This window comes from Genypterus blacodes, unplaced genomic scaffold, assembly GCF_046128005.1.
Source record: "Genypterus blacodes isolate CSIRO-AG114 ecotype Tasmania unplaced genomic scaffold, CSIRO-AGI_Gbla_v1 ptg000002l_1, whole genome shotgun sequence".
Lineage (NCBI taxonomy): Eukaryota > Metazoa > Chordata > Actinopteri > Ophidiiformes > Ophidiidae > Genypterus > Genypterus blacodes.
Window position 1 is genome coordinate 926279 of NW_027466816.1, and position 21854 is coordinate 948132.

The 21854-nt window shown below is 41.9% G+C and overlaps 3 protein-coding genes and 1 long non-coding RNA gene across 7 annotated transcripts; 2 read left to right on the top strand and 2 right to left on the bottom strand.

Annotated features, from left to right (window-relative positions):
• Positions 1 to 2627: 2627 nt before the first annotated feature.
• Positions 2628 to 3532, top strand: LOC142994527 (uncharacterized). The gene is made up of 2 exons (XR_012961409.1): positions 2628 to 2833; positions 3430 to 3532. It is a non-coding gene; the product is annotated as an uncharacterized LOC142994527 (long non-coding RNA).
• Positions 3533 to 4577: 1045 nt separating this feature from the next.
• On the bottom strand, positions 4578 to 8356 carry LOC142994248 (BPTF-associated chromatin complex component 1). Of its 2 annotated transcripts, XM_076145032.1 has the most exons (6): positions 7900 to 8356; positions 7558 to 7644; positions 7076 to 7170; positions 6592 to 6803; positions 5012 to 5116; positions 4578 to 4937 (listed from the first exon to the last, which is right to left on the bottom strand). In XM_076145032.1, exons 1-6 carry the CDS (start codon positions 7918 to 7920, stop codon positions 4873 to 4875), a joined length of 585 nt encoding a protein of 194 aa, XP_076001147.1. In that variant the 5' UTR covers positions 7921 to 8356; the 3' UTR covers positions 4578 to 4872. The 2 variants fall into 2 exon arrangements, with proteins under 2 accessions (XP_076001147.1, XP_076001230.1); XM_076145115.1 differs by lacking the exon at positions 7558 to 7644 and having other exon boundaries at positions 7900 to 8351.
• Positions 8357 to 8852: 496 nt separating this feature from the next.
• Positions 8853 to 10850, top strand: rnaseka (ribonuclease, RNase K a). The gene is made up of 4 exons (XM_076145183.1): positions 8853 to 9031; positions 9762 to 9844; positions 10366 to 10489; positions 10604 to 10850. Exons 1-4 carry the CDS (start codon positions 8957 to 8959, stop codon positions 10619 to 10621), a joined length of 300 nt encoding a protein of 99 aa, XP_076001298.1. The 5' UTR covers positions 8853 to 8956; the 3' UTR covers positions 10622 to 10850.
• Positions 10851 to 11180: 330 nt separating this feature from the next.
• Positions 11181 to 19114, bottom strand: alox12 (arachidonate 12-lipoxygenase). 3 transcript variants are annotated; one of them, XM_076144753.1, is made up of 15 exons: positions 18976 to 19114; positions 17501 to 17647; positions 17221 to 17422; positions 16277 to 16358; positions 15918 to 16040; positions 15720 to 15826; positions 15431 to 15603; positions 15168 to 15311; positions 14627 to 14830; positions 13671 to 13757; positions 13065 to 13234; positions 12794 to 12915; positions 12372 to 12472; positions 12110 to 12280; positions 11181 to 11511 (listed from the first exon to the last, which is right to left on the bottom strand). In XM_076144753.1, exons 2-15 carry the CDS (start codon positions 17645 to 17647, stop codon positions 11332 to 11334), a joined length of 2013 nt encoding a protein of 670 aa, XP_076000868.1. In that variant the 5' UTR covers positions 18976 to 19114; the 3' UTR covers positions 11181 to 11331. The 3 variants fall into 3 exon arrangements, with proteins under 3 accessions (XP_076000868.1, XP_076000943.1, XP_076001029.1); XM_076144828.1 differs by lacking the exon at positions 18976 to 19114 and adding an exon at positions 18255 to 18291; XM_076144914.1 differs by lacking the exon at positions 15918 to 16040 and having other exon boundaries at positions 15720 to 15850.
• Between the last annotated feature and the right edge of the window lie 2740 nt (positions 19115 to 21854).

Below are 21854 nucleotides of genomic sequence, written 5' to 3' on the forward strand. Positions count from 1 at the left end.
GCGACTAGAGCTCAGAATATAAGAGGGGCCGTCAAATGTCGTGAACACTTATTACCCACATTTAATCTACATATTAACTATGATGTGTCACTCAGTTATGTAATGGAAACTTTGTGATTAGTGTGTGTGTGTGTGCGCAGGATGAAAACAAATGTAAAAATCGCTGGTAGGATGATTACATTCTTCTTCACCTATTCCCCCGATGGCTCCCTTCACTCCTCCTCCTCTTCTTCCTCTCCTCCTGCGGCTCTTTGATTTCTGACTGTGGTTTCTGGTTTTTACCTCCTTCCTCTCACAGCCACACTTTCTTCATTTCCCCTCCTCCCTGCAGCTTGGCTCGGCCCGTTGCTGCAGCCCCTCACCTTTGGTGTGTACATTTCCCCCCTCCTAAATGGCAGCACCCACAGACCCCTAGTTCCACACACACCCTGCGGGAGGCCCTGAGTTTTTTCTCGATTTTTCGGGGCCCCCTACAGTGCAGATTTATATTGTAGAAAGTGATGTGTGGGGAAAAAGGCTGTAGGTTTTTGTTGCTGCCGAGCGTCCTGGCGGTGTAATTGTGAGGAGCAGGAATATCTCAGATCTCAGGAGCCAGGAGGAGGCAGGGACATTCAAGGACCAGAGGGCCCCAAACCCCCTGAGCAACCACAAAGCCCTAACAGGCCTGTTTCTCCTCTCACTCTCTGTCGCTCCACCATCAATGTGTGTTTGTTCTGGGGATGTGTGTTCTCTATTTAATGTTTTAGTGTGTGTTGTTCGGTAGTGTGTGTAGTTGTGGGTTAGATATTAATAGTGAAGTAGCTGGCGCTCAGACTAACCACATGGAGGGGAGAAGTTGTTTTTTGAGGACTAGTTGGTTATCAATGATAGGTCGGTTTAGCAACTTGATCAGCAGTCACACATTCACACACTCAGTCCATTTACCAGAAGGTACGTGAAGCTTTTCACTCACACTGAATACAGAAAAAATATCTACCCGTCTCTCGCCCCGTCTCTTTCTAGCCCCGTCTCCCACTCCCTGTCACACTCTCTCTCTCTCTCTCTCTGCTTCTCTCTCTCTCTCTCTCTCTCTCTCTCTCTCTCCGTATCCCTCTCTCCCAGTGTCTCTCCCCCTGTCTCTCTTTAACCCCCCTCCCTCTTGCTCATCCCCCTCCTCTCCCTCTTTCTCTCTTCTCTCTGTGCTCAGATGTAAATCCTGTGTGTATGGACTACTTTGTACTTACAGTGTATACTTGTGTTTATATTTGCTGGGTACACACACAGTCCGTCAGCCTGACTAGTAAAGTCGGTTAGTGTGCACAAACAAGAAGACAATCAAAAATGATTTTTAAATAATTTATTAAGAACACTATCAATTGTTATCAAAACCCTAAACCTCCCGAGCTTAACCGCTAATTTTTCCTAAATTCTCATTCATTTTTATTTTCACTTTGTGGCTGCCTCACCACCACATGACCTTTGACCTGTGATGTTGGGGTTTGTGTTGCAAAGTCAGCTGTTTCTTTTAAATCAACAACAAATAAGGCGGTGCTTTAGGTTTAGAATAAATTCAACTGACTATAAATGTATGTGACTGATGATGAAGATGACCTTCAGGTGATTCTCCTTGTTTAATGTTTTTTAGACAAACTGATTTTCACTCTAAGGGCAGTAAAATGTTCCTGTCTCTTTATAAAGAGGCCTAACTCACATTTAGCTGTTTAACTACTAAGATTTAATTTGTACTTTGAGAATGTTTATTTAAATTCCCCTCAGGCTCAAAGGGCCGATTGGACTTCTGCACATCAAAGAACACAAATCTTAAGGGTTAATTCTCCTTCATCCAGTCATTAACTGATTATATGGTTTGGTTGCAAAACAGATTAATGCTTCAAATTTTGATGAACAAAATCAGGAAAAATAAATGAAAGGCAGTATAAATAAATGCACCCATGAAATCAAACTTTTGAAGGGATAGATTTTGAAATTAATTTGTAAGGTTTTTCTGTTTAATGAAGACAGATGAGCAGATTTATTTTATCAAATTCAATCAAAATTCATTAAGGACATTATGGAGATCACAGCAGAAAAGCAGCACTGAAAAGATCAAGCTGACCTCATAGTGTCCATTTAAGAGAGAATTATTGATCAGTAGTCATCTCTAAATAGTACATTTAAAAACCTATTTGTTTTTATTTTCTTTTGGGGGAGGGTGGGGTCAGTGATCTTATTTCACTTTTTTTACTTGTTTAATTTTCCACAAAGGGGTGGAGAGGTAGATCAACGTATGGATCGGCTCATCTTTACACACTTATGCACAAATTAATTTGTTTCTAAACATCCCATCAGTTATAAATAAATTAACAATCAGTGTTGCGATCACAGGTTCATAAACAGCCATTTGATGCAAATGTTCTTTCTTTCTCTCTATTTATTAAACAACACTGAATATAATTAATCTGTCTGATATTTTTCCATCTGAGGTCAAAATGGAGAGACAGAGTTGTGGGTAAACGATCAAATATAGAGTGAAATGAGTTGCCATCGCTTCATTGCCCACTCACTTCCTTGAATTGCATGTAAACATTCCATCTTAAATGACTAATTAATGCATAATGATCCGCTCTCTCTGCAGAGTGATGGCCCGTGTCACCTGCGGTGTGTGTGTGTGTGTGTGCAGCGAGTCCAGCGTGCACATTAGCAGCACATCATGTTTTGCAGATTTGATCCTAAACTCTCCAAATCGTTATGTGCTGCTGCCGTGAACCCTGGGATTTCACCAAGCCCTCACATTAAGCCACACCCCTGCGCTCTTCAAAGGCGAAGGTGAAATGACCCCTACACCTTCCTGCAGGTAGGTAGGTGCTTGTGTGTTTGTGTTTTCCATTCAGTTTTACTTTCAAAGACAATGACAAATATGTAAAAACCTCCTCAAATCATCTTAATATTCATTACTGAGGGAACAAGTGATTTAGAAATATGCTGATAAGACAGTTTCTATACATTTAAAATACTTAGGTGAAAAAAATTGCTTCGATGTTGTACAAGTCATGAAATGTTTTTCCCTGCTTCATTGTGTTTCTTCTTAGTCCTACACTTTGTTGTATCTTGGCTCAACGTCGCCGCTCCTCATTCCTGCTAAATGTTTTTCCTCCAATATTTTATTATGCTTATGAAAAATTTCTGACTTCCGTCCCTCCTTATAAACTCACGACATCACTCTGATCACTTTACCTTTTTATTTGCCACACAAAATGAATCCAGCAGACTGTCTTTAAAAAAAGGTATAAAGAATTTGCAGTTTCCATCAACATGGCTTTACATTCTATGTTCTATAAAAGCAATATTTAACAATTATGATAAAAAGTTCTACATTACTGACTAATGTTCGGTGTTTGCATCTCATTGAAGTAACTGAACTTTACCTTTCCACATATTTTCTCATTCCAGCTGGACTCCATCCTGTCTGAGGCCGACCAATCACGCCACCATTAAGAGCAACACACACGCAGGTAAGGTTTGGGGGTGCGTGTGTGTGTGCACCACAAACAAATTCAGCATCTCATCGGTTTGTTTGGCTCACTGAGTAAGCTATTGCTTCACAACCAAACCTCTTTCTGATTTCTGTGAGGTTTGTTGAAACAAGATTCATAAACACATTGAATAATTACTGTTAGTGTGTGCAGAAGGTTGGTGGTTTGATTCCCACATGGGGTTCTGGGCTCAGCCTGGACTTGAATCAACCACGTGTCTCACTGACCTACAGAGCTGTTGGAAAGTCACAGGCACTTTAGAAAATGATCTTAGCATACAAAGACAATAAACAGGGACAGGATTTGAACTGACAACCTGCTGTACATACAGTTTTTAATCTTGTTGAGCCACTTGTCAGAGATTCGTTTAACAAACCTCACAGAGGTCAGTAAGACATCTAGAACTCACAACCTTATATGCGTGCCAGTGTGCTGGGCTGTAGCAGCACATCATTACTGGTATGAGAACTAAGCTGCCAGTATGACTTGTGCTGCTGCAGTCAGACACACACCGGTCACCGTCACCATGAGAAAATGGTTTACATTTAGAATATGAATGTGACACTCGGGGCTCCATTTTTTAAATTTTTTTTATAAATCAAACTGTACAGAAAGATATAAAGTTGATGACACACTCATTCCTTCACAGTGGTGTGGTGGCCTCACAGCGTGAATGGTCCCAGTCTCACATGACCCACATGCATCTTTACTGTGTCTTGTATCTCTTCTCAGCTTCCTTGTATCACTGCAGTTTGACACCCTTGCAGCTGTAGGACGAAGGCAGCGTGACAGACCTCGGTCTTGTTTGCGTGAGCTGGCTTGACAAAATCCAAAGGATAACAACGAGTATTTTCCTTTATGTTGGTAAGTCTCAGGTCTGTTTTGCTTTACATTAGATGCAGTGGGCAGCCATGGCGTGAATGGGGACGGTGTGTTAGATCGATGCCTCTGCCCTTGACCACTTGGCACTATGAACTTTCAGATTGGTTGCCCACTGCTCCTAATGTATGTTACTGCACAGCAAAACAGACCAAAGAAATATTCTGACAAAGTAAAATACTCCAGTTCCAATAATATTTACCTTTAATCACAAAGTCGTAAAGTGATGACAAGAAGGCGCGCTCAAACTACACAATAAAATTCAATTACAACAACCTAGCATACATGTATGTACTCTGCTCTGATGTAATTACTGTTCTAAGTACTAAATTAAAGAAAATATACATGAAATACTGCAAAGTTGTGTGAAGTTTGTGTATGTTGCCTTGAAAAGCTCTAACATGAACCCTACTGTGTAAAACTATCACTAACTAACAATTCAATTGAGCTGTGTACATGTCCCCAGAAGAACATGGACATGTCAGTGGGAAAGAAGAGGAAGGTCCCCAGGGTTCATGATTAGGCTGGAGTCCAGGTTCAAGTTATCTGAAAAACAAAACATGGGATTGAAGTACACTGTGAGGTCGCTGTGTGCTGTATATGCGTTTGTGTTGCTTTACCTTGATCAAAGTTGAGTTTTTTGGAGTTGGACGCTTCGCCGAGTCCTTCCATGTCCACCAGGTCGCTGTTCACATCAGAGTCATTCAGAGCACTGAGGGTCACATCTACACGCACACACACCAATCGTCTCATTAGTTCATATAAACAGATGTAATAAATGATGTCCACTTTAACACTGCACATCCTTGCTGCCAGAAAACACAAATATCAACAAATTACTAAACACTAAGATATTAGTTAGATATTCTCAAACTAACAGGCAATAGAGATGTGACGTTCGCGAACGATCCAGTTCTTTTGAACGGCTCATTAACATGAACGATGAGAGCCAGGTCGCGATTGGTTGGGAGCCGTTCTTTTTTTCGTTCATTTTTTTTCTCTCTCCCTGCGATCACGCCTCTAGCAAACAGATTTAAGTAGTGGTGGTGGAAGTGTTGGAAAAGTCAGGTCCTTTTGTACCCCAGGCTTAGCCAACTCATGGCTAAGAAGCTTTGTGTCGTGGCTACATCAGTTCCATCCGAGAGAATTTTCTCTAAAACAGGACAAATAATTACAGAGAGGAGAAGTCGCCTCAAGCCCGAAAAAGTAAGGGCACTTACCTTCCTCAATGCAAATTTGCCAAGGGACAAGAAAGAGAGGCCGTAAAGCATGGTTTATTATTGCTGCTTTATTATTTATTTTATTTATTTTTTATTTTGTCTACAGTTGTTGTTATTTGAGTTGTGGTTATGGTTTTAGTCTATTGTAGAGTTTGTACCAGTATTTCCAGTAGCGTGTATGCACATTTTTTCTCAATTTATTGCAGTTTTATATGTTTTGATAACACTTGAAGTATTGTTTTAGAGTTTTGTATGCAAATATTTTGTCATTTATATTAGTTATTGTTTTCTTTAAAATGTGCACCTTTATTATAAGCCTGTGTTATATAATATTGTTTGTATTGAGGGTTTTTTTGTATTATTCTTGAAATCTGTATTGTAATGTTCTTGAATTTTTTGCACTAAAAGCTTTTGCAACTTCTTTGTAGCTTGCTTTGGGCTTTTTGTATGTATTTGTAAGTATTAAGGTGTTGGATAAGTAAAATAAGTCAAAGTAGGTTTACGCGCGCACACACACTTTATACAATGAGTAAATTGTCATCTCACTGTCAATCAGACTTAAAAAATCTTGTCCACACATGTCAAATGAAGCTATAATCTATACTATAGAATAATTCAAATTCAAATATTTGTGGGAAATCTAAGTTAGAAATTATTCTGATCCAAATCTCAGCCCATCATTCCTCCCTTCTTTCTTATTTACAGGATAATAGGAATTAACCCCAGACTGGCTTCTTAAAAAGTGAATATATAGAAAAGAGCCAAATGAGCCAGTTTTTTGAACAGCTCTTTGAAGTGAACGGATCCCAAATGAACGGCTCCCTCCAAAGAGCCAAAAATCCCATCTCTAACAGGCAATGCGTCGCTAATAAGAAACACTGTTGCTTATTTTGCATCCTTCGGTTTAGTCCACACATATAAAGTTTGAAAGATACAGAAACTTGATGGAAAACATTTAGGGATTAATGCGTGAGCGTCACCTGCAGTCTTCTGTTTCTTCATGGGGGGCTGGGGAGTGGATGGAGCCTGCAGCCCTGACGCCATGACTACCTGAACTGTGGGCACAGAGATGACAGCTGGGGCCACCTGAGGAACTGCTGGCGATTTTTTGATCACCTTCTTAGGGGCCTCAAAGGAGGTGGGGCCGCCGTCTTCATACAGCTTCCTCTTCACTGCATTCTTCGTCTGAGCACTAGGGGTCGAAGCAGAGATAAAAGTGAACAGGAAACGCTATTTAATTTAGCCTTAACCAACTGGCCGTTGCTGGGGGGCCTGACCCTCTGACACATGGATGTAACATTGACTTGCACATTAAATTGACATACTGCCTTTGTTGGAATATGAGTGGGAAAAAATGACATGTTGGACTGAATAGCCAGTCAAAGATGTGACCTCAAACCCTCCAAATAAACAGCTGTTGTAATGAGGTCAGTATCTAAACATGACTCAGGGTGTGTGTCATACCTTGCAGGACCGGAGTCTCCCACAGGGTGAAGCTGCATGGTGAGCTCTCCTAGTTTGGTGAAGGCAGCACCTGCTGCTGAGAAGATCTCCCCAACCTGAGGCGCACACACACAAGGATTACTTTAAAGGTTAACAATGTTTATGAGAAGAATGCAGATTTAGCAGCATTTATATAAAAAAACATTCCTGTTTTACTCTTCATATGGTTTTGTTGTTTAATGTGAAATACTTTTGCAGACCTGCCTCATGCCACCATCACATATATGTCGCCTACATTCCTTAATGCTTGATCACGATTTTCAAGCTCCGAGGAAGAGATGCTCCATCTACACTGACAGTGTTAGTGTTTGTGTTTTTGAGTCAATAAGTTATGATGTCTGGGAAGTCCCCAGCCTAGACTCCTGGGGACTTCCAATGATGCACTGTGCTCCTCTCTATCTGTGCATATTCATGTCATTGCATTATCACTGCATTTCACTAACTTTATTTCTTCCCCGGAGTTTTCTGTGCTCTCGTCTCACCGGTTCTTGTGGAAGCCTGTCCTGTAGAGATGAAGACCCTGTCCTGCTCTTTGTATTAATGAAAGTTGAATGTTAAGTTGAATTGAATAAGTTAATTTTGGCACATGTAAACTCATACACGGCGGAAAATTTTAATAATATATGTGTATACAATACAAAACACTGCCCCCTGTTGGTCATTACTGACACTTGCCAATCGCCGACTTTCTGAGCGAGTCTCTTAACACGCTGAAACATACATTTCACTCAATTTAACGCTTTCATTTCAGGCACGTTACTTCCGGTTCGAGTCAGTTTACTCACTTTAGTGGAGGCTGACGTCATCGTGTGCGGTTATGCGGGATGCTGGAGGCTTCAGGTGGACTGAGATGCTAGCAAGTTAGCTGGTTAGCATCAACATCAGCAGCCGCAGGTTTGTGCTTCTCCCCGGAGTGTCTCTCTCCGGCTCTAAACGGGCCGCGACTCCGACGCTCAGCTGGCCGCTGCTCGAATTCCGCCCGGAGCTTCTCACCGCGTTCGGCTACATTCCTGCTGCAGCAACGGGAACGCTAACGGCGCCATACGACCACCTGCTGCTGCCTTCACTGTCTGCTTGGAATTTTAAATCTTCAGCTCTAAGGAACTCAAAAGGTTACACCTGTTTGAAGCGTTTGTAAAATCAAGCATTTAAACTAAACACTAAATAATAGGAATATGGAGCTGCATCCACATGTGATCCGTCTGCCTACATTGCAGAAGCACAGACATGCCACGATTCCTTTTTACTAGCTGTGTGCGCTTAAGTATACGGGAGTTTCCGACAGTCTTGAATGTAACGTCGAAACGGCATCTGCGTTATCCGCTAACTGGTCACGTCATGTCACGTGACTGACATTTTTTTTGAAATTATTATTAACATCCTAAACAAAGCATTATACAGAGCGCAGCCAGAATAACAGAAAGCGACATGCAAACAAATTGACTAATGCTGTACACATAATGTTAATGTATATGTATGAATCAAAATAGAAGAATACGTTTTAGCGCCCAAGTTACACCACAGTCTACGGAGCGACTTTAAACATCTTTTCTTTTTTCTTTCTTTTATTATATATATATATACACATATATATATATGTATATGTGTGTATATATTTATATATATATATATATATTCGATATATACATACATATTTTAACCCATAATACACACATATTATGGGTGTAAAATGTGTCTATCATAAACCTATCGTAACAGTCTGTAACGGTGCTTTCCTTCACACACCGGAAACGCGCTGTGTTGCAGTCAGCTGATTCCCGCATGACAAATTTCTCAACTGGCATCTTTTTCGCCGTTAAAAGTTAAAACCTCTTAAAGACGATGGGGTGTTTGATGTGCGGGCCTAAACTCGCAGCGTGCGGGCTCGTCCTCAGCAGTTGGGGCGTCATCATGCTGGTGAGTTCAAGTTCTAAAGCTTATAAAACTTATACTTGACGGATGAAAGCTCACGTCCTGCGAGCATACGGCAACATGTTTTGTAAAGTTTGACGACTTTTCGCATAGTAACGTTTACCTTCTCCAAGGAAGTTCTGTGTGTGTTTATTAGCAGGGTTTAAGGAACATCTATTACGCGATCTTCAGGAAGCTCAGTGTGTCGCTTGTTTATGAACCAATTTAGTGCCGGTTGGTCTGACGGTGGCGCTGTCGTAACCATTAATGTTTCTCTTTTTGCTGAATATTTATATTTAATTCATTTATATATTTTTATTTATCGAAGAAAGCGTCTGGCATTTCCATGGACATCCAGTTAAAGGATTTTTTTTAGGTTATTTTATACACCCAGAAGGAAATAAGAGACAAGAGACAAAAGAAAAGGAGAACAGAAACAGGGAAGAGGGCAAAGATGTGTGATGTACAAGTGAATGAAAAACATGCTGAGAAAAGAGTGAAAGAATTAAAAAATAAATAAATAATAATAAATTGCTCATGAGAAGGGATGCAACAATAGTTGAGGTTTATAGTTCCTCAGTAAAAGGTAATGAGTTCATGCCTTAAAAATGAGGTGCTGACATGTTATGCAAAGATATGATTACAACCAAGTGCTATAAATACAAGACATCCAATAAAGCTGGGTAATGGATAGACCTGACAGGGTTATCTAATGTTGACCTCCTGACCTCTGCAGGCCATGCTGGGGATCTTCTTCACCACACACTCAGCCACGCTGATTGAAGACGTCCCGCTGACAAATGAAGACATGCCTAAAGAGTACGTGAGTCTCTGCTTGCTTTGATTTCCCACCTGTAGGACACCAGCTTGGAGGTTATTGGCCAATATGAAGCCTGCGTTACCTACATCAAGGAAATACTCTTTTTATGTTTTTAGACTTATGTAGTTTGAAACAGACGTCAGCCGAGCACAAGAACGCCCTGAACAACAATGTGTTTAATATAAATATTACACATACGTGGAATATTTTGTAATAATCTTTTTCATCCAACACAGTGTTGGATGAAAAGAAGACATTTTTTTCTCTAAATATTCTGTCATCATTATGGGAACATTCTCCAGTAAAGCAATAAAAAGTTAAAATAAACATTTAGGTGAAGCAGCTTTATGTGGCAGGAAAATTTGAAGTTGTATACATGGATCAGGTTCCTATTGGATGGAAATGCGTTCAGGTTCTTTTGAATCGTAGTTACAGAATAAAGCAGCGGGAGGAGCCACGTTTTGTGTTGCATGAAAAGATGCAAATGTGTCACGCTAACATGTCCCCCCTCACTCCCCAGTACGAACCCTGAGAGGGTTTACGCAGCTTATAACAACGTTGGTTACAACTGCTTCATAGCTGCTGCAATCTATGTAGCGGTGGGATTGTTTTCCTGCTGCCAGATGAGGCTCAACAAGCAGAAGGTGATTAGATCCAGCCAGAGTGACACAATTTCCTTAATTCATACTTCCTTTGTTGTTCAAATTATTTTCAAAACTTGAAAAAAGTGAATAAATGTGTGTGTGGCTTCTCTGCAGGAGTACCTTGTGCGGTAGTATGCGGTGTGGTATCCTTTCTGGACGGAGGACCTTCCTGCAATCTGTTAAGCAGGAGGAAAGTTTGCAATTCCATGAATTCTACCTCGACTCAGACTGTAATCATTGAACCGAAAGGGTCGTTATCGTTTAAGAGGCTAATCAATTCACTGATGACATCGTTTAACTCAGGGAAACCGTTTGTATGACTTTGATTCATTTTGTCAATAAAAAAACAATATGACTTTGACTTGTTTTCTCATCATTCATCCATTATTGAGTAGAAAAATGGTTCCACCTCAGCACATTGTTGAAAACATTTCTGCTGCTGGGTGAAGATGTGATTGATAATTGGTATGGTGTCTGCGTGTGTTTGTGTGTGTTACAGTTACAAAATTGATGAGACGCTGCACTTTTTGAAGAATGAGCCACACCCACTCAACTTTGGCAGCCAATTAGATCAAAACAAAAAAAGCTAACTTATTGGGTTCAGTGATGTTGCCATGACAACCTGATATTATCATTGATCATCTAAGGATGAAGATTGTTTCCATTCACTAATTTAACCAATACAAACATGTTAGAAATTAGATCAGTTTATTGACTTATTGATTTGATTTATTTCATACATAAGCTTATTCTCCTATCAAACTAATAGCTCATACAAATGTATACATTTATATACTATGGACTAAAACACTTAATCTGTGCTGAGTGGGTGTGCATGGTTGTTATATGGTGATGCTGTTCTCGATGCGGCTGGGCAGGAGGAAATGGTACGGTGGCTCCACCCCTTCATTCTCACTCAGGATTTGTTCCTCGATCTGCTTCAGATCCATCTTGAAGATGTCAATCACCTCCTGGGCCCGCCCCTCTGTGAAAAGTTGCTCTGTGTATTGGCCCAAAAGAACCTGGGCAGAGACAAACCTCTTGCTCTGGTTTAACTAATCAATAGGTTTACATTTATTACACAAACAGGATTTCTGACCTGTACTCTCCATTACTGTGAGTACTTTTACTTTGAATACTAAATAGTAAATAAGCGAATATATGTTGACATAATTTGACATATGCGCCAGGCACAATAATTCATTCAAATTATAAACAATTTGATTACTTATAAATAATTATTCATACAAAACAAGATGTCAGTCAATATTTATCTCACTCAAAAACAAATGTTTAATCATTTCTTTTTTGTTGTCTAACAAAAACATTCCTAACAGGGTTGATAAGCACCAAACTAATGAAGGTGTCCCTATAGCAACCATCAGAATACTAAAATGTTTTATTTTTGCGTCAGAAATCTTTTTTTTGCTGACTGAATGAAGGCTGAATAACAGAGCTTTATCATACAGATTTATGATATATGTTCTGCTTTAGGTGTAGACCTGCTCACTCTGTGAAACATCAGACACTCGCTCTGTGTTTGATGTTTCTATGGCCGTTGACTGGTTTGCTTCACATGGATCAATAAATCTGATGGATCGTAGGTGATGAAGGACTCACCGTGTCTGGCTGGGGTCGTCCCAGGTGCCACGTGATTGCCATCTGCACACAGGATTGGCTGACGTCAGGGAGGGTTGCCATGATCATCTCCATGGTAACATCATCTTTGTTTGTTGGTGGGGGGAGTCTCATGGTGCAGGGGGTGTTTGGAATCCAGGCGCACCAATCAAACTGCACAAACACCACAAAACTCAAGAGTGTGTGTGTGTGTGTGCGTGAGCCCACGTGTGTATTTGTGTGCGTGTGTGTGTGTGTGTGTTACCTGTCCGTTGTTGGTGGCTGCATGTTGAGCTGTGCTGGTGAAGATGATGACGCTCAGCAGGGTGCTGAGTTCCGATCTGCTGCTCAGCTCAGCTCGTAAACCTGAAAACATGAAGCCGATAAACCTCATCGAGATCGGGATGTGGAACACAATCATTCATTTAAACACACATCACATTGTAAGGAGCTCCACATTATTAGGGACTGTGGTGAAAGTGACGCCTGGATTTCTGCATCAATCTGAGGGAAGAGGGGCTTTGTGATGAAGAGGATGTGATGTGCAGGAGAGTATTTTCTCATGTCAGCGTTAAAGTGACAAAAGGAAACTGGAAGTGAATGATGAACCATAATGAGTCACATGCTGAGCAGAATGATGTCATGATCCGGATCACATATCTGGATATAAATGTGAGCAATACTGACCGAAGCTGCGCAGTTCTCCAAAGCCTTCCTGTGTGACGTCTTTGATCCAAGCCTGAAGCTCCGTATCATCCTGCACCTCCTGCTCTGACTGGTAGAACAACGACACCAAACCTGAGACAAACCTGAAAAATTAAAATAAAAACAAAGAGACACAAAAGAAAATAAGTAACAAAAGAAAAATAAATTACAAATACAATAACACATAATAATTCAAACTATAAATAAAGCAGTAAATGAGAGGTTAGGGTCAGAGGTCACAGGTCAGGGTTACTTGTGTATGGCTTCCCACAGCAGCAGGCTGTGATCTCTGTAGAAATAGTTCCTGAGCTGAGTGACGCCTCTGTCTATGAAGTCACAGAGTGGCTGCAGCGAGCGGTAAGTCAGGAACTTGTACTCCGCCTGAGCCAGGATCAGTAGACCCTCACCCCCTGTGGACACCACCTACACACACACACATACACACATACACACACACACACACACACAGTCATCAAGCAAAAATGATTGGCTATCATCAATACTTTGTCTTATTTGAGGGCTCTAAAATGACATCAAGGTTCCTTAACCCAGACAGATGAAAGCACAAAACACCTAAAGGAAACTTTTTGTAACCAAACATCTGAAAAGATGCTAGGATACAGATACAAGTTTTTGTTGTCTCAGTGTCGATCTTTGCTTCTAAATCAAAACGTGCTGAACAATCTTCACTGAAAATGTTCCAGATTTATGAATGCAGCTCACCTGATTAAAAACAGGTATCATATGAGATGCTGACTGCCAGAGTGAGCTCAGTAGAACAAAAGAAATATGCAGACCAAGTAGATATGTATGTGAATAATATGACAGTGATGAGGAGGAGGAGATGAAGAACACAGACCCGTTTGAAGATTCCATCGGGAGAGATGAGCTGAGTGCGCCCCCTACAGTTGATCTCCAGAGTGTAGTGGAAATGAGGAGCCAGGAGCTGCAGAGCAAAAACAGATAAACATTGTATGCTCCAAATCTCATTGTAGAGTCGCAAATTCTTGCAAAGATCTAACAGTGACATGCAAATAAAACATTAAATAAAAATGTAATTGAAATGAAAAAGCTCCCTATGCAAATATTGACCGAATGGTGCTTATTGTATTGATGTACCTGCATGTACACACAAGGACACACACTATCTATCTATCTATCTATCTATCTATCTATCTATCTATCTATCTATCTATTTAGGGCAGACAGGTGTGGAAATCATTACCTACGATCTAGATCAGCTATTGTTGAGCAAGTGGACTAGAGGAGAAGATAAACGGGAAGTAGAGCAGGAACTAAATTAACAGCCAAGAAAAGGAGACAGACCAAATCTACAGATACCACAATTTCAAAACATGAGATCAGTGACAAATAAGGTGCACTAGCTATCTGCATTCCTGAGGAGTCAGAGAGAAAAGCAGCGTTTTGTGGCACCACAACACATCACCGACTCTATTGTGAGTATCAAGTAGCTCTCACACTGTTCAGGCAGAAAGAGATCGTATAGAGCAAAAGAGGTTTTGGAGTCATGTTACTGAGAGAGAGAGAGTGAGGAGCTGTGTCTGCTGTTGACTGGCCAATGATGTCTTTCACTTGACCGTCACAAGACTACAAACACAACACACAAGTGCCTTCATGGTGATCTGTGGTGACTTCAACCATATAAATCTGACCGCCACCCTGCTCACGTTCGCGAAACAATCCAGGTCCTGGTCCACCTCTTAACCCCCTTGATCAAACAGCAGACTCAGACTACCTGGACATGAAGGACACTGATGCATCATACAGTAAAGAAACCAGGCTTGTTGGTGTCACCTTATATATGGGATGTACGGCGGGCAGCTGCCTCAGCGTGGCCACACAGAAAACCTCCACCACCAGGTGAGTCCTGAGCAGGTGAGACAGCAGCTGGAACACCTGGAACTCAGCGTGACGCACCCACATCTTAGCCAACAGCCAGGCCAGGGGCGGATCTTTGGGCTGGAAAATGGGCATGTCCAGGCTGGGGGTCTGCCCAAGCTGAGGAGGAGAAGTGGACGGCATTATCAGTGTTACGCAAAACAAACAGGAATTGATAATCAATCTGTCCTCCATTTTGTGGGGGTCACAACCAAATGTGACCATGCGCAGGTTTACACTGACATCATGTTCTGTTAAGAGCATTCAGACAAACATGAATCTCCTCAATGTGACTGTGGATAACAGAGCTGAGTGAAGAAACTATATAACTATACAATACAATACTTCAGCAGTACTTCAGGGGACATATTTATTCCTTTGTTCTTGTTTTCCTTCAGGGTACTGGTGTGTGTGTGTGTGTGTGTGTGTGTGTGTGTGTCTGTGTGTGTATACATGCCTGTATGGCAATGGGGATGAGCCCTCTGTCTGGGTGTTGGTACAGCAGGCAGAGCGGAGCGGCGATGTACTGACGTTTACCTCGGATAGTGTTGGTGGGAATTCCGTCCATGATGGCGTAGTCGACCAAGTAAATATTCCCAGACTGGACAGGAGTGAGAGAGAAAGAGAGAGAAAGAGAGAGACAGAGAGAGACAGAGGGGACACATGAGGAGGAGGAACGTGAGGAGCCTGCGAGGAGCCCAAACAGACATGAAGATCTACCTTGATTTCCTTGTCCAGGTTGGTCCTAGGATCCAGGGAGGCCTGCACCATGTCTGCGGTGACAGGGAAGTTTTTGGGGAGCGTCCGGCACCTGTGGATCATTCTGGGGTTGGAACCGTTCAGAGCCTGGTACCCAAAGAACCAGTCCTCTTTCCAGTGCTCCATGGTGAACTCTGAGTCACACAGAACCTCACCTCAGAACAGGAAACCACCCTGTCCCCTGCTACAACAGGCCTACCCCCTACAAAACTACCCAGCCCACCTCAGTGTGTTCTGTGTTTGTACCCACCAGCAATGGGGCTTCGCAGTTTCCAGAAGATCCGTTTGAAATCCTCCAGATCATTCCATGACTTCCCAAACCTGATGGCCAGCTTCTTCAGAGACAACTCCACCAACCTGAGGAGGACGACGACACCATCTCTGTATTTACACACACACAAGAATTACTGCATATGTGTGTGTGTGTGTGTGTGTGTGTAGCACTGACGCGAAATGTAAGGAATGCTCAAAGTCGCTTCTCTTCTCATTGTCGAAGCGAGCATCCTGTGGTAAATCTGCTTCAGTTTGGGCGTCGATACATTTGGGAATTCCTGAAGCCCAAACACACCACCTGACACAAACATTCTTTGGTTAATGTGTCTGCATGTTGGTAAACAGAACAACTGTTCCAGCTGTGTGTTTAAATCATGATGAACTTTCCACACCGTGGTATTCAGAGTTTAAACATTGTCAGAATGATTGATCTGACATCTTGAGTGTGAACAAACAGAATCCTGCTGGAATTCTGGAAGAGAAACATGAACGTCTCTGCTAATATTCTGCAATGTCTGTGTGTGTGTGTTGGACCTGTATGTCCTCTGTCTCTCCTGCAGTTCTGTCCTCCTGTGTTCAAGCAGCAAAGGGGATGAGTCATCCATTAGCCTGAGAGCTACAGATTAAGGAAGAGGACAGAATGGGAGAAGATAAGGAACCCCTCCAGCATCGCTGTTCCCACGCTTTCCCCTCTGGCTACATAAGCAGCAACTCTTCAGTCCCATAATCCATCACTCTCACACTTTCAGAAACACTCAATCGTGTGGTGCATGCTTCCTGTGGAAGTTGAGCAATGAATTTGGGGAAGTTCTGTCGCGAAATCGACACAAACTGCCGACACTTTGCAACATGCAAAGGTCGTTCAGGTGGTTTGTCAGACGCTGTGACCGCTCACACTCTCACACTGCACCAGCTGACCGCACAAGCCCCAACTCCTGCATAGTGAACCGGAGGCAAGTTAATTAATATTTATCAGAATCAGAAGAGTTTTATTGCCAAGTAGGCTTCATCTTACAAGGAATTTGCTTTGGTAGTTGGTGCAATCAACATAATAAGAGCGCAAAAAAAACACAAAAAGTAAATCTAAAATAAAAATATACACCGTTATTAACAGAACTGAATGGGTCAGAGTGCTAAGAGTAAACCAAAATGTGCTAAGATATTAAGAATGCAGGTTACAGAATGTGCAGGAACAAACTGTGATTGGCCAAGTGGAAGTGCCCAAAATCCTACAACTACTCAAACTTTATACATTTTTGGAGCTCTGTAGCCTACAACTGTTATCATACAAGAAAGAAATGCAACGCTTTGGTGTCACATGATACCTAGTACAGACCAATAATACAAACTTTTCCCCAGGCTCACCTACGATTAAAAAATGCATTTATAGTGTATTGTATATATATTAATAAAAAATTGCTGAAATAGCCACAAGCTTTACTTTCAGTCATATGTAAAGACAGGAGTCGTACTCGTACCCGTTCCCTCCCTGAGCTCCACGCCGACATCTCCAACCAGCCAGCGGTAACAAGGGAAGGTCAGCTCTCTGTCTCCCCCTGGAGGCTCTACAGTGACGTTGCGGCAGAACCAGTTATCTTCAACCCAGTACTTCCTTTTCTCCAGTCTGACCAGCAGCAGGGGGCCTAAAGGGGCGGAGCTTTTTACCTGGTACTTATCCACCTGGCACAGAGGGAGAAACGATAAAAGGTGAAACTCTTGTTTAAAAGATTGACATTTCAGAAGTTACAAAATACTCACGGCCCCGCGGCAGAAGTCCAGTCCAGGGTTGTCCAGCAGGGTGCGCTCACTCTCCCCTTTCTCACCAACCAGGGTCACATAGATATAGTTGTTGGTGCCAGAATACTCTGATGTACCAGTTGCCACAGTTATCGTGTAGACTTCCATCTAAAAATAAATACATACAAACACCCGGAATTTGTGAATCACGCCCATTACTGTTCCTGACTTCTAATCACCACAGCTACTCGTTTCCTTCAGTGGTCAGCCAACAGGATGCATGTCATGACCATAGCACTTTGCTGTACTGCCCAACAGCCTCCAGGCCCCACAGCCCCCCTATGCAGCGCTTGGAAATCGATCAATAACCTGAGAATCTGTAACTTTGTTATTGTAGTAATGTCACAATGTTGTTGTCTTCGCAATGGAGCGACCATGTTGTTGACGTGTTCATCAAAGTGTCGCAGGGACAAAGGTCGCTGTGTTACGTTATTTTATTTCAGCTTTAACCAAATGAGTCACAGTGATGCAAATGAAGATGACAGCAGACGGAACTATCAACAAACTGAGCTGATGCTGCTTTCATACAGGAATAACACACCATCAGCTCCATTTATTCAGTAAAATACAAAGAGTTTGAATGTATCTTCAGTAGCTACAGAGCTCCATCCAGAACAGTTCAGACATTATCATTAGTTTAGGAGATATAGACTCAAACGTAAAAAAAAGTTGAGGTATTTTTGTGTTTGAATGAGAAAAGCAGAAACAAATTCACCTGAATGTAGAATTTCCTCCTCTACCTCCTTCAGCTCAACTTCACACTGCAGATTTCTATACGTTTCCAAAAGAGACACCGGGAGCTCAAATAACACGCCACTCCCCCCCCCGCCACTCACCACCTTACACACACACACACACAGGAAGTTGAAACAACTGGAGTCTGTACATTTCCAGACAGAACTGAGCTCTAGTCTCGAGTTTAGACTGAAGTTGTACAATATTAAAACACATCCTGAATCAAAGTTTACACGTGAAAATAATGAAGATGAAATCAGAGTTCAGGTGCCGCTCGTCTGTTTGAACTCTACGGACGTGTAGGTATTTGAAGGAGAAGTAAAGTGTTTTGGTTCAGATGTGAAAGTCCTATTTTGGATGTTTTATGTTACATTACATTACGGTCATTTAGCAGACGCTTTTATTCAAAGCGACTTCCAATAAGTGCGTTCAACATACGTAGGTAAAAAAACTTCAGGTCTGCATCAGCTGTTTGCATCAGCTTTTACAAAACCTCAGCCTGACTTCTTTGCGTTCTGCACATGTGTGAGCAACGGCTGTGTTTCAGTCCCTAAGGTGTTTGAAGAGTTAATTTAGTTAGAGTTAGTTACGTGTGTGTGGAAGAAAAAAAAAGAAAAGAATGAAGCCTCTATTGACATCTCTCTTACACACACACACACACACACACACACACACACACACACACACACACACACACTGACCTCGCGTCTTCACTTGTTCAGTTGTCTGCCTCTATTCCCTTCACGTTGAGGTTAAATGTTGGCGTGAACTCTTCCCCTCCTGCCGAACCACCTCAACACACCACACAGGTGTGACATCACCAGTGAGTGAAAACCAACCATCCTCACTGTGATACTGCCCCCTGCTGGTGTAAAGGTGTCCACGCCTCCACCCACAAAAAACCCTTAGCTCAGGGAAATCATCACCTTTCCCAATTGACTCCAAAAATTAGCTAATCTCACCTTTGAGCTCCCACACTCATACACACACTGTCCCTTAACTTAACCAGTGGACATTTGAGTGGTAAAGCAGGTCCTGGTGATCAGCATCAGTTTCCTCAACAAACTTCATAAACTGACGATGCTGAAGTCCCCTTGCTCGTATGCAGATGACAAGCTTTACGATTGGCTTCACCGCATCAAGCCGCAATACCGTCTTGCACAGGGCTTCCTGATTACAAAATGACATCCAGCTCAGGGGTTTCCTCTTTTAACCCTGTAAAGCCTAACCCATCAAAGAATAGTCAGAAAATTCTAATTTTTTGGAAACAAAGTTCTTGTTGCACCTTTTAAACAAAATCCCCCCAAAAATGTTTTAAAACTATTTACATGTATGATTTTCTGTTTGTATCATCTGGGCACCTCCAGGCGTTTAGGGCAATTTATTGAACAAAACAAGGTGTCTTTTTAAAACAAAGACAAATATTGATGATAACATTTTGAACATTTTGAACATTTCAACTGTTTTTTTTTTGGTTTTTTTAAAGAGGAACCCTTTTAGCAGCTCTCTTTTTTGCCTTGTGGTAGGCAAGAAAACAGTTTCTGTCCCAGCACAGATGGACTTTACATTTCCCACACACTATGCTGGAGAAATGGTTGCCTTGGCAGTGCCTGCATCTCTGCCGTTTTCCCCATTGTGGGAAATGATCAATGTCATCCTTTCTCACATCAGCAGGCACACTACAGTTTGGCCTTTTACGGGGGGGTGTGATCATGTCCGAATCTGGAGAGGATGATGGTCTGCCACTCTTGATTTTACCCTTTCCTGCACTTGTAAGGGAAGTGCCATCAAAAGCCTGAAACCTTTGCAAGGGCATGTTTTTTACCCTGGGGTTCAGTGTCTTCTGGTCTCTTCTGTAGAGGTTCCATGCATTGATAAGTGCCACTGTGACAGGGTGCCACCAAATGTACATGTACCATCTTCTGGATTTGAAGCTGAATTTGTAAAGTGCAGACAGCATATCAAGGAGGTCCACACCTCCCATGAACTTGTTGTATGTTTCAACAATGGCTGGTCTGCAAACCGTAACGTGTGTCTTGGATTTTCGATCCCACCTTTTCACACTTCCAGTTGGTTCAATGCCGACAAAAGAGGAGAGTAGGTGCACAGCTTTGTTGTCAAACCATCTAACAACAAGGATGTTTTGCTGGGTTACTCTGAAGTCCATTGACCCTCTTCCCTTTTTCTTCAGATCTTTTTCTTCGGTCATCTTGCAGTCTTTGATCCTGTTCATGCGGACAGTGCCAATGTAGTAGATTCCTCTCTCTTGCAGCTTTTTGACCAGTGGAACTGATGAGAAATAGTTGTCTGCAAAGACTTTGTGATTTCTTCTTGCTGGAAGGGTTGATGTCATTTTGAGGACAAAATCTCCAGTAACACCAACATCGGATCTCTCTCTTTGTCTGGATTTGCGGCACCTTGACAAACATCAAAGTCATACAGATAGCCACTTTGTCCGGCACGTCCCCACATCTTGAACCCCCATTTGTGAGGCTTTGCTGGCATATACACACGAATGCGAGACTTTCCCTTGAATGGCACCATAATTTCATCAACTGCATGACATTCTTCAGGAGGTATGCATAGAAATTGTTGGCGTAGTTTCTCTAACCATGGCCTTAGTTTCATGAGTTTGTCTTTCTTTGCATCATCAGACACATTGAAGTTGTCCTGAAAGTGAATCAGTGTCAGAAATCTCAGAAACTGATCTCGAGACATCACATCACAAACGGTGTGGTATTTTGTCTCCATCTCCCAATATGCTCGTGCATTGGGCATTTGTACTAACCCCATGTGCATATACATACCCAGAACCTGCTCAATTTCTTTCGCAGTTGTGTTGACCGATTTTCCTTGCTTCTGTACACTGTACAAGTTTGTTTGTTGTGCTATTTCCTGTAGCATTTCATCTGTGACAAACTGTTTGAAATACATGTATGGTGTCCAGTCACACCTGTCTTCTGAGGCTTCGTCAACACATCCATCAAATTCAACAGCTGGAGGTTCATATGGTGCTGTCCTCCATCTGTATTTTTTCCCTTTCCCCTTTCCTTGTGCTGGCTGCTTTGTTGATGTTGTTGGGGCCTCCTCTTCGGTCATCAACTCTGTGCTCATCTGATCTGCACTTTCCTCCTCTTCACTATCTGAGCTTTCCTCAGTAGGCTTCCAGTCCTCCGGCTCATCATCATTATCATCACTATCTTCTAACTCCTCAATGTCACTTGCATTGCCATCCATAATCATGCTGATGACATCAGCAACAGAGTATCTCTTTGCCATCTAAAAATACAGGGAAACATAAATGATGTTGTCCTCTCTGAATTGGTCAATATAACATACAGATTATGATAGGCAAGGTATTGTTAATCAAGAAATTGTGGCTATATTAGCAAGTGACTCACTGCAACATTTGAGTGATAACCATGACAAACAAATCAAAATAACACAAATCTCAATTTGTACTTTTATTATATTTTAACTATGACATTTTTATCTTTAATTAGTTTAATTAAATAATCTAAACAGGGTTTTTCGCATTGTGGTAAGCATAATGCAGATTGCACCATGAAATGCAATACAA